Here is a 12,224-nt window from a genome sequence, read left to right as displayed (position 1 = left end):
AAACCTGGCCATTTCAGGGGCCTGTTAGGGCTGATAGTGAGGACACAGACGGGGTCTCCTTGTGTCTTGGGAAGACTTTCTGGCTGCAGAAATCCCAGACTGAGACTTGGCACCCCAAGTCTGGGAGGGGCTGTGTGTGGGCTGGAGCCAATAAGAGAAGGAGGGAGGCTGACCACTCTGTCAGCTCGCTTAGCCTTGAGCTGGTGCTTATAAGCTGGACGGCAGGGGCCCAGGGCCGGAGTCATCCTGGCAGGCCCACGGCAGTGCGAGCAGGGACCGTAGCCGCCGTGGGGACAGCATGCTGGCCAAGGGGCTTCCTCTTCGCTCAGTCCTGGTCAAAGGCTGCCAGCCCGTCCTGACCACCGTGCGGGAGGGTCCTGGGCATCTCAGGGCGCCCACTGGGGAGGGGGACAGTATCTCCACTCAGATTCCTCGCCCCTTCAGTGAGATCCCCACCCCTGGAAACAATGGCTGGCTAAATCTGTACAATTTCTGGAGGGGGATGGGCTCACAGAAAATCCACTACCACCAGGTCCAGAACTTCCAGAAGTATGGCCCCATTTACAGGTAAGCCTGGCAGTGTGGGGCTGGTGGGATAGGGAGGTAGAGGGGCCTGGGAAGCTTGCAGGACTTCCCTTCCCCAAAAGTTCTATCCTCCATTCCAGGCTCTTATCTACTTTTTTTTTTTTTTTACAGGGGGGTGGGTAGGGGCAGAGGCAGAGGGAGAATCTTAAGCAGGCTCTGTGCCCAGCATGGAGCCCAACGCAGGGCTCGGTCTCACGACCTGACCTGAAATCAAGAGTCGGACACTTAAGTGACGGCGCCACCCAGGTGCCCCTGCTCTTACCTACTTCTGACTTTACTCCTTCCATGCCTGAGGATGGTGGCAGAAGGGAGAATGCCTCCCAGACAGTGGGTTCTGTTCCCAGCCCTGAGGCCTCAATGCGGCTCAGGTCCTACACACTTTGAAACTTTCCTGGGGGCAGGTGGTAAGGGAGCAAGCTCTGTTAACTGCCTCCCTACAGCCATTATCCTCGAGACACCTTGGAAGGTCAAGCTCTCATCCCCATTGTCGGAGGCAACTGAAGCTCAGAGGGGTGAGCATTCTTGTCTTGGTCACCCAGTAAGAGCCCTGTCCCGCTGGGTTGCTGGCCTCCCCCCTCAGCCCTGTGCAGATCTGGAGCAGCTGATTTTGTCCCCTCCTGGCTAGAGTTTCTCAGTCTCCAAGCATCTGCCTTGGTTTCTGCCAGGAGGAAGGGTCTTTGGTCTTTTAGCCTCTGAATGTGCTCCGCCCTGCCCCTAGGGGCTGCCCTTGGTGGGAGGCCTCGCCTGTTCTGATTTGACAGCTTCTAAGGTGCATAGCCTTCAAGCCACACCTGGGTTCTGTTCTGAGCAGATACTTAAGGGGGATAGGGGGTTGTGGAGGTGCCAGTTGGGGGCCAGGAGGGGACACCAGGAGGGACAGTGCATTTTACTTTAAGTGAAAAGGTCAAAGTGGGAAAGGGCATTGATAGGATGTGTTGGCTGGCTTGATGGTGGGCTTGGGGTGGGAGGGCAGGTGTGTTTGCCTAGGGGTCCAGCTGCTCATTCCTCAGCGTTCCTGACTCCCCTTCCCACAAAGGCTTTTGAAGTCCAAAGCGCTTTCTATAGCTGGTTGGAGGCAGGGAGCCCCGGGGCTGAGTGCCAGGTTTGGGAGAAGGTTGCTCCTCACTTCGGGGAGATGGTTCGTTATTCCTGCTTCCTTCCTTCCTCCTCTTCCCCTGCTTCCTCTCCCTCTGGTAGGAACTCCTTCTTTTATCAAGCCCCTTTCTGTTTTCTGAGTCGCTATCATCTGAGCCTCTTGACACATCCTTGAATTTGATGTTACTACTCAAGTTTTACAGGTAAAGAAACTGAGGCCGGGAAGGAGAAGGGTCTTGCCAAGGTCACACAGCTCATCAGGGCAAAGCCAGGACTGTCTTTGGAACCCCAGTTGTCTGAATCCTAGTTTGGTGTCCCCGTTCTGTTCTAACTTATGGCCCAGAAATGATAAACTTCTGAATACGTGTGATTCAACAATTCAAAAAATAGAGGCAAGCACAAATGGAAATTGCAATCAGATATAATCCCAATGTTAATAATATTTATGTAGTATTAACAATGTGAATATATTATGTATGCTGTTGGGTGGCGTACCACAACAACATCTGGATGACTTCTTTCCTCTTTTTTCTCTTTAATAAGATTTTAAAAGGCAGCACGGTAGTCCATAGTGTGGATAAGCCACTTGATTGAAGCCAGTTCTGTAAAGTGGGCATCTAGTCCTCTCTGGGCTATTTTGCTATTAGATGCAATGCTTATCCATTAGGCATCATTGTCACGCATCAGATCACTGCCTTGGGCTCGATTCCCAGAGTTGGAATTGGTAATAATAATAGCAGTTCAAGGATTTTGCTGAGCTGGGGTGGGGGGATGGAGATAGTGGTGTGAGGACACTTGGTAGCTGGAAAAACACTGAGGGGGTTTTCTGGGAGGCCAGGGACAAAGCCCAAGGAGACTTGGGAAGGTAGGCTGGGGCTTAAATGGGTCAGTGGTTAAAGAGCACTCTCCCTCTCCCCTCCTCCCCTCCCCTCTCCTCTCCTCCCTTCCCCTCTTCCCGCTTCCCTCCCTCCCTCCCTTTGAGGAAGGGGGAGGGGAGAGAACTTGGCTTGTACCTGTATGTTTTTATATTTTGCCTTATAATATATCTTGAATTAACTTTCTTATGCAAAAAGCAGATGCACATGAGAAGTGGACTTTTCTGCTGCTTCCCCACAGAGACCGCCTACTTTGTGACATATATCTGCCCTTGAGGCCTGGTGTTTTTCCCTGATTTTATTTGAATAGAGACAAAGTGCTTTGTTGGAATCCAAGGAGAGGCAGGGTGGCCACTCCCAGCATTCCAATCCTAGAGCCTCGAAGGGACTGGCTGGCCAGGTGTCTGGGCTGCCTACCCAGCAGGCTACACCCCAGTGATGACGTGACCATGCTGTTTCTGAGCTCTGCAGTGGGGGTGATGGGGGGACGGTGCTGAGGGTGTGGACACGCAGGAAGAAGAGCATGACAGCGAGGACTTGATGGTCCTGGGGGGGGGCAGGACATGCCCTGGTATGTCAGCTACTACCGTGATGATGAGCATAAAGCTGTCACTTACAGAATGCCTAGCAAGATCACATGCATAGACTTTATCTAATCTAGTCCTTCAGCAACCCTGTGAGACAGGTACTGTATCCCTATTTTATAAAAAAGGGAACTGGGACTCAGAGGGGGTGAGCGCCTTGCCTCAGGTCACACAGCCGAGGAGGTTGTGGAATGGGGATCCACTCCCAGGACTGTTTGCTCTGTGCTCTAGGCCCCGAGGCGGTTATAGATGAGCTGAGCCCGGCCTGATTGCCCAGGGCCCCCTTGCCTTTCCTGGAATCCTCCATAGCCCGTCTGATCCGTTCCTCCAGGGAGAAGCTGGGCAGCATGGAATCGGTTTATATCATCGACCCCGAAGATGTGGCCCTTCTCTTTAAGTTCGAGGGTCCTACTCCAGAACGATTTTGCATCCCGCCCTGGGTGGCCTATCACCAGTATTACCAGAGACCCCTTGGCGTCCTGTTAAAGTGAGTCCTGGGCCGTCTGCCGGGGGCTGGAGGGAGATGACAGAGAGCTGTGGCAGGGCCACAGCTGGACCATGCTTGCCCTGCCCTTCCTGGCTGGGGCCTCCAGGCAAATCCCTGGCATCTTCCTGTCTACATAAAGCAGCTGATGGCGAGAACCACACTGCCAGCCTTCAGGGAAGTGCTCAGGTTGAAGATCGGAACGAGTAAATAAAGCCCTAGAGAAGTCCTCACTGATTGATTCATTCATTAAGTCCCTTCTTATTGAGCACCTACTATGTGCCAGGCTCTGGGGTACAGTGACAAGTGGGGCAGGGACCCGCCACCGTGAGTCTACAGGGAGAAACGTTGAAAGAAACAATACTTGTCCTACAGTGAGAAATGCAGACAAGTCAGTGTATTTAAGTGTAATGGACACCATATTCCACCAAATCGCTCATCAAAAATTTAAAATGTGCATGTCTGGTGTTGCTGAGGATACAGAGATGAGAGCTCTCGTAGCTTGCTGATGGGAGTGAACACTTGGTGCCACCATTTCAGAAAATGGTTGGCCATTCCCTCCTGCACTTGGATATTCACCTACCTATGAGACAGCAGTTCTGCGCTCAGGGATAGACTCCAAAGAATGGAGTCCCGAGGGGACATGAGCTAGAATGTTTGCAGCAGTGCTGTTCCTAACAACCAAGCCCAGGAAACCAATTAAATGCCCAACGGGAGTGAGAATGAGTGGGCAGGGGCCCACACCAGTCAAAGTGAATGGACTCAGTGACCAGCAACAATCCAGACAATAGTTAGAAATTTAAAATTGAGTGGATAAAGCAAATCATGACAGCCTTTTTATGAAGTTGAAAACAAATGTAGTTTTTTTAAAAGTATGTTTTGGAATAGCTATAGATGGAATAAAACTATATACAAAACATGCAAGGGCATCAGGCTGGTAGTCCTCTTAGCCAGGGAGGGAGGCAGCAGGTGAGAAGACCTGGCGGGGGGGGGGGGGCACATCTAAGTTACTGTCAAGTTCTAGTTTTCGTGTTGCCTGGTGAGTTTGTAATAACATCCTTATAAACAAGCAAAGCCCTAAAACTATAAAAAGGGTTTTGCATGGATCTATTTTTGAGTATGGGCCACAAGCTGAGGTTTATTATTAACCCAATTTTCAGGACACCTGAGATCCTCCACCAACGTTAGTAATGGGACACGCTGGGGGTGGGGAGGAGGAGAGATTGGTCAGTTGGGTCTGTGCAGAGGTCAGAAAAGGTAACACAGAGGGGCACTTGAATAGCAGGAGTTGAGCATCGGCCAGGAGGGAGGGGAGGGCATGCCTGCAGTGAGGCAAACAGTAGAGGATTTGGACGTTACTTTGAGGCTCTAAGCACAGGAGTTGCTGGCCACAGCAGCAACAGAGGGAGTGGAGGAGGGTGGGGGCTTTGTTCTCCTTCACCCTCTTTCTTCCTATCCCCTCCCCCAGGCCAGGCAGCAGCTGGGAGATGGGAGGCCCAGGGTGTTGGGGGTGGAAGTGAGTGCGGGACTCTGAGCTGTGGCTCAGCCACGTCAGCCCCCTCTGGGTTTGCCAGGCGTGGGTTTTGTGACCATCAGGGCCTGAGGGCCTGTGTTTTCCCAGGAAGTCAGGAGCTTGGAAGAAAGACCGGCTGGCCCTGAACCAGGAGGTGATGGCTCCAGAGGCCATAAAGAACTTCATTCCCCTGCTGGACCCAGTGTCTCAGGACTTTGTCAAAGTCCTACACAGGCGCATCAAGCAGCAGGGCTCTGGAAAGTTCTCAGGGGACATCAGTGACGACCTGTTTCGCTTCGCCTTTGAGTGTAAGGGGCTTGTATCTACCTGGCGATGGTCCTCTGGGTGGGAGAACCCAGCCTCCTACCTTAAGACCCAGCATAGACCTTGAAGAAGCATTGGGATTGGCTTCTGGGATGAGCTGCTGGACACATCCTCCACCTCTCTCTCTCTCCTGGGACATTCACCTTCGAGGTCTGGGAGGGGATGGGAGGGTTGGGTGGTTAATCTAAACTGGGTATTTGAGGATGTGTAGGAGTTTTACAGATAGGGTAAGGAGGTCAGGCAGCAAGGGCAGAGGGAACAGTGCATGCAAAGGCCTCATGGCTTGATGGGGACCATGTGATCACTGAAGGGGATTTGGGATGCCCAGAGTTTGGTATGAAATCAACATTCAAATTCCTGACCCAGTAGGCAGGAAACATTGGGGCGGTTGTGACTTCTTAGGTCCAGCCAGATGGTCGTGGATGGTCAATTACCAGGGATTTGTGTCCCCTAGTCTCTTGTCTGACCCGTTTCAGGAAATAGCCAATTTGGTCAATTATGGATGAGAAATCTATCTTTCTTCCCAGGAGGAAAGCCCGGAGGCTGCTTAGGGTGCTGGTGGAGGGTTGGGGGGAGTAGTCTCAGTCCCTCTCTGGCCCTTTCCCAGCTCTGCTGGAGACTCTGCTTCCCACCACGCTTTGTAGGTTCTTCCACGTGCCCCTCTGAAGGATCCCAGTGGTTGCCAGAAGGCAGTTTTCCTCAGCCCTGCAATTTCAGCCTTTGGGGACTCAGGCCTCAGTTTCTTTACTGAAGGATTCTGAGGCTGGGTGCGGGAGATCCTATGTGTTGGCGGGGGTGGTGGTGGGGTTCCTGGGGCCTGAGGCCCTCATATGGCCAGGTTGGAAGGGGCTCTCCTGCATCCCTCTGCAGCCATCACCAACGTCATATTCGGGGAGCGCCTGGGGATGCTGGAAGAGAGAGTGGACCCTGAGGCCCAGCGGTTCATCGACGCCGTCTACCAGATGTTCCACACCAGTGTCCCCATGCTCAACTTCCCCCCAGACCTGTTCCGTCTATTCAAGACCAAGACCTGGAGAGACCACGTGGCTGCATGGGATGTGATTTTCAATAAAGGTGAAGGCTGCGTCCTGGGTAGCCAAGTCTGGGGGCCAGAAGAGCCCTGTCCACCTCAGAGGGTGGGAAACTGAGGCCTGGGATTGGGGAGAGACAGAGGTAAGTCCTCTAGTGGGCAGGGAGGGGAGGCAGGGAGGCTCCAAACCCCTGGCCATGGTGGGCTAAAGGCTAGCTATTGGAGATGGTTAGGTTTTTCTCAAGAAGGAGGATCAGAGACGTTCCTCATATTCTTCCAGAGGAGCCCAGGATCCCCAGAGGGTTAAGGACCCGTGCTTCAGACACAGCTGTGCTCAGTGACAGATTAGGACTTCGGTGGGAGAGATGGGTAAGGCAGGGTGGAGAAGGATGACTGGGTGTGGTGCTGACGCCAGACCTGGAGTCAAGTCCACTCTGCCCCTGACACCCCCATGACCTTGGGCAAGTCACTACCCTCTAGGACTTCTGTTTCCTTATCTGTAAATGGGGATGACATCACTCACCCCCTTGAGCTGTGGTCAGGAATTAGATGGCTGTGAGGAGCTCCGTGGAGAGCGTGTGCTCAGTAAAGGGGCTGCTAGAACACTGGGCTCCTGAACCCCCAGCCCTCGGTACCGCCTCTCACCTTCCCTCCCACCTGCAGAGAGCTCACTTCTTTTCCCCTCCTGCACAGCCGAGATCTACACCCAGAACTTCTACTGGGACCTGAGGCAGAAGAGAGACGTCAACAATTACCTGGGCATCCTCCACTGCCTCCTAAAAAATAACAAGCTGCTCTTTGAGGATGTCAAGGCCAATATTACGGAGATGTTGGCGGGGGGTGTGGACACGGTGAGGAGGACCTCAGCACGTCCTGTCTCTTCCTGGGCCCCGTGCCCCTTCCCTGCCACTCCACCCTGTCGCCTGAAACCCTACCCACGTGGGGTGGGTCTCCCTTTCCTGGCTGCATTTCTTAAATACTGATCTCCTAGAAGGGTGAGGTCATATCCGGCCCCCATGGAGCATGCCTTGAGGCCAATCCGCCATTTTTTCTTTGCCTGTGAGAAGGGAGGGACTAGGTGTAGGTGGCGGGGTTGTGCGTGGGGTCTGTAAGGGAGAAGCCCTCCAATCACAGGTGGAGGGCACAGCACACTGGATTCAGGAAGGCAGGCAGGCCCCCCCCCCCCCCCCGAAGAGCTGGGAGCCAGTGGAATTTGCCCCGGGGTCTTGTTGCTGTCTCCCAACCTCCCCCTTCCAGACCTCAGTCCCCCAAGGCACCCCTAATGCCTGAAGGCATGCTCTGTGGTGCCTCCCTCAGGTCCTCCCCCCCCAGCAGGACTGTACCCCAGAAACTTCTGGAATGTCAAAATGTCTCTGGCCTGTGTACCTCTCTTTCCCCAATATCATGTTGCTGTGAGAGTGAGGGTTAATTATTTAGTTTATTGATTATTAGTTGGGATTCAGGCACCGAGACTATAAAGATGAATATGAGAGACCTCGAATGTCCCAAATGGCTCAGAGAGGAAGGGCATATTAGTGCGCTGGGGCTGTCATAACAAAGTACCACACACCAGGTGGCTTATTCTCTTGAAGTTCTGGAGCTGGAAGCCAAGATCCAGGTGGTTGGGTGGGTTCCTTCTGAGGCCTCTCCATGGCTTGTGGATGGCTGTCTTCTCCCTGTGTCTTCACAGGGTCTGTGTCTGAATCTCTCCTTCTTATACACATACCAGTCCTATTCATTAGGGCCCCCCCATAGCGCCTCATTTTACCTTACTTCGCTCTGTAACGGGCCCTATCTCCCGATACAGTCACATTGTGAGGTCCTGGGGCGGGTAGGACTTCAACATGTGAGCTTGGTGGGGACATGACTCATCCCGTGACAAGGAGGCAGCACGTGCACAGAGGACCACTGCATGATGGTGTAGGGCCAGACAGCCAGGCAAGGGCCGGGGACCGAGGGCTCTGAGAAGAGGGGAGAGAGAACGTGGCCGTGTAGGACAGGGAGAGTGCGCCATACAGGAACTGAAATTCAGCTTGTGTCTTGAAGGCTGTTGCTGGGAGGAGAGAGGAGCTGGAGAGTTTTGGGACCAGGAAGAAGCGGGTGTCAAAGCCCCCATGTTAATAACGTTCTTTCCCGGGTGTCATCTTTATGCTGTGCTCCAATAGAGGAGGGTTGGTCTACGGGACAGGCTGTAGACGAGCCTTTGAGCATATTTTAAACATTGGCAGTTATGTAGAAGACATGTCCCAAACCACTCGCCTGCACCAAATCACCTATCCTTAGGTGACATTTATTAAGCCTGTCCTATATGGCAGGCAGGGGCCTAAGCTTTTCACATGTATTAGCTCATTGAGTATTCACAAACAACACTGGGAGATACGCTACTATTATCCCTCAATTTTAGGTGAGGAAACTGGGACTCAGAGAGGTTAAGTCACTTAGTCAAGGTCACACAGCCAGAAACTTATTTGACTATTTTATTAAACAAATATCTCCTGAGTACCCACTCTGTGTCAGGCCTTGGAGGTAATAGGACAAATATACAGGTGTGCTCCGAGCCTTAAAGAAAGAGTACATCCTTGCTTCTTAGTTTGGGGAGGAGGATTCTAGAAAGAGGAAACAGCGTGAGGAAGATTTCTGGGCTTCAGGAGCTGCATGTAGCTTGGTGCAGCTAGAGCTTGAGGTGCATGTTGGAAAGAGGTAGCAGTGGGGCTGGGAATGGTAGGCAGGTGTTGGGGGGCACTGTGGGTCAGGCATGAGCTTCTGGGGCCAGGTAAGGGTTTTAAGCTGAGAGGTGACTACATGGCATTTTTTTCCCAAGTGCTCCTGCTGGGAGGAAGAAGGAGAGTGTCCAAACTTCTTGGACAAAAAAATGATCCTTGGTAAGAGGACATGTCCTGACCATAGGAGGGAGGCAGCTTCAGCCCGGGGTCCCACCACTGAAGAATCTGGGGCTGTGGGGCTTGATGAGTGACCCTCATACCTCCAGCATAGGGCTGATGGTCACTGCCTCTGGCTAATAGCGAGATGACCTGGTTCGTCTTGGGATATGCACACGCTAATTGCGACACTGTTGGGAAACAGGTGTGGCTGTTCTGGTTTCAGTATCTTTGGGCCTTACTTTATTTTATGCTCCCACAGGCAAATGCTGAGGTTTGGGGAAGGGCTAGAGGGAGGGGGTGGAATGGCAGTCGTTTGGGAGTACCACTGTTACAGAAGTAGGGTTTGGCTTCCAAAGCCCTCTGGGTCTTCTGGAAGAAGGCATTGGCTGTATAGGTGACTCTCCTGGCTGGGGAAACAGGTGGGCTCTGGTGACATCAGGGACGAGGACAGGGACAAGTGCTGCCCCAGACATGCCTGCCCTTGGGGGGGTGAAGAAGGCTTTTTTGGACCTTTGCCTTTAGAACTGTGTTTTGCTTTTGCAGATAGTGGTCTCTGGATACAGGGATGAGGGTGGGCAGAGATTCTTGGAAATGAAAATTTAGCCTGGGTTTAGAGGCCTCAGGAGTGATAGGTCCTCCTTGTCTTCTGCTGCCCCCCCCACCCCCTGCCAGACGTCCATGACTCTGCAGTGGCACCTCTACGAGATGGCACGCAGCCTGAGGGTGCAGGAGATGCTACGGGAGGAGGTCCTGGCGGCCCGGCGCCAGGCCCAGGGAAACTTGAGCACGATGCTGCAGCTGGTCCCGCTCCTCAAAGCTAGCATCAAGGAGACACTGAGGCAAGCCCAACCCTCCCTGCCCTGCCCGCCTCATCCCCCAGATCCCTGGCCAGGGCACGAAGGAGGGGCTTGGTAGCAGGAAGCGAGAAGTCCAGGCAGACAGCTGGGAATGGGGAGGGAGGAAATAAGAGTTCGGGTCCTGTCTCCAGAATCCCCCTGGGGTGCAGTAGCTGGGGCTGAGCCACCATGTGAGGTGTCCAGGTCTCAGGGCATCAGCTCCTGAATGCCTTCCTCTGGCAGACTCCACCCCATCTCCGTGACCCTGCAGAGATACCTTGAAAATGACTTGGTTCTTCGGAATTACAGGATTCCTGCCAAGGTAGGTGCAGCGTGGGGCGGGGGAGGGCTGCCAGCTCTGCCAGCCAGACAGAGGAGGCTGGGGGCGGACTGTAGTTGCACACAGACGGTGGCAATGGGGGTTTCTGTCCCGTCTTTCTTCCTTGGAGCTGGCTGGTATGGTCCTTGACAGCACCAGTCCAAGTGTAAACGAAGGGCATAGTGGGTGACGATCTCTGGAAGGTTGCCTGAGTCCAGGGTTAGGAGGGAGGCCCCACGGCCTGCCTGGGTCTCGGGAGCCCCCTGGGGCTGAGCAAAAGGCAGACAATCCCGGGGGCCATCCCCGGCCTTGAGTCTTCAGTCATGTCCAGATGATGGGTGAGGCTCAGGGAGGGCTGGGGCCTTTTTCAAAGTCGAGCAGCAGGGAGTGTCCCGTGCCGGGAGGCGGGACAGCCTGGCTGCGGGTGGGAGCGGGGAGCTGAGTCGTGCTCCAGGCTGTGAATAGATGAGGCCTATACCAGGCCTCTGCCCACCTTGTCGCCAGACGTTGGTGCAGGTGTCCACCTATGCCATGGGCCAGGACCCCACCTTCTTCTTCAATCCGGGCAAGTTTGACCCAACCCGATGGCTGGGTAAAGATAAGGACCTCATCCACTTCCGGAACCTGGGCTTTGGCTGGGGTGTGCGGCAGTGTGTGGGCCGGCGGATCGCTGAGCTCGAGATGACGCTCTTCCTCATCCACGTGAGTCCAGCCGGGGACATCGGGGCAGCCTGGGCTGGCCGTGGACCGAATGAAGGCACTGACCCTCCTACCCCCACTTCTGTCCGGAGCCCGGGGAGTACAGGGCTGGGGACATCTGTCTCCCATGACTTGCCCTCCTCCTCCCCCACAATTTTGGGCTAATCTGCTGTCTCCTTTTTTGGGCTAATTTGCTTATTACCCATTGGTGTCCCCTGGCCATCTGCTCCCTCCAAGTGGTGCCAGGATGGGTGTGGGGTGGGATGAGGTTTTGTAGAAGCTAAGGTGAATTAAGGGGACAAAACACTAGGGGTGTATTTTCACGCACTGTGCCAGGTAAATAGGAGCTGGCTGTTGACACCTTAGAACTCCTTGAGTCAGGTGAAACAGGCAATACCTACAGGTGAATGAGCCTGGCCCCGGGGGAGACAGCCCCTCCCCATCTCTCCCCTAAGCCCACCACCTCTTTCTCAGATTCTGGAGAACTTCAGAGTTGAAATGCAACATCTCAGTGACGTGGGCACCACATTCAACCTCATCCTGACGCCCGACAAGCCCATCTTCTTCACCTTCAGGCCCTTCAACCAGGACCCACCCCAGGTGTGATTAGAGAGGGTGGGCACCGCCTCTGCCACCCATCAAGCCAGCAGGGGTGCTGGAGGGAGGCCCGAGGGGGTGGCACCCCTGGTGGTGTCTGCTTGTCAGCCCTCGATCCCCCTCCCCTGCTCCTTTTGGACTAGCTCTGAGAAGAGAGAGTTGGTGCTCCATGGTCAGCTGCCCCAGCTCAGCCAGGGCACCCCTCTTTCCTGCCACCTCTTCCCCCTCTCCGCCTGCCCCAGGGAGGCAATAAATGGCTGAACTACGTGAAGTGTTTTCATTTCTATCTGACCCCCAAGGTAGCCATCACTCCTGTGGAGATGCTCCCTGGCCTGGGTCAACAGTGGGATCTGAGCATGAATGGGGGACCCGAGGCAGCTGCGCTTGAAGCTCTCTCTGCT

At 54.1% G+C, this 12,224-nt stretch overlaps 1 protein-coding gene across 2 annotated transcripts; it reads left to right on the top strand.

The window, feature by feature from the left end:
* Window positions 1–228: 228 nt before the first annotated feature.
* Window positions 229–12,090, top strand: CYP11A1 (cytochrome P450 family 11 subfamily A member 1). 2 transcript variants are annotated; one of them, XM_073877365.1, is made up of 10 exons: window positions 502–567; window positions 1,026–1,097; window positions 3,471–3,626; window positions 5,245–5,444; window positions 6,331–6,534; window positions 7,184–7,341; window positions 10,045–10,211; window positions 10,452–10,530; window positions 11,032–11,229; window positions 11,701–12,090. In XM_073877365.1, the coding sequence occupies exons 3-10, from the start codon at window positions 3,487–3,489 to the stop codon at window positions 11,830–11,832; spliced, it is 1,278 nt and encodes a 425-aa protein (XP_073733466.1). In that variant the 5' UTR covers window positions 502–567; window positions 1,026–1,097; window positions 3,471–3,486; the 3' UTR covers window positions 11,833–12,090. The 2 variants fall into 2 exon arrangements, with proteins under 2 accessions (XP_025739984.1, XP_073733466.1); XM_025884199.2 differs by lacking the exon at window positions 1,026–1,097 and having other exon boundaries at window positions 229–567.
* Window positions 12,091–12,224: the final 134 nt, after the last annotated feature.

The sequence above is a fragment of the Callorhinus ursinus genome, unplaced genomic scaffold (genome assembly GCF_003265705.2).
Source record: "Callorhinus ursinus isolate GAN/ISIS: 27379988/994484 unplaced genomic scaffold, GSC_fseal_2.0 scaffold25, whole genome shotgun sequence".
Lineage (NCBI taxonomy): Eukaryota > Metazoa > Chordata > Mammalia > Carnivora > Otariidae > Callorhinus > Callorhinus ursinus.
This window is presented reverse-complemented; position numbering and strand designations above follow the sequence as displayed.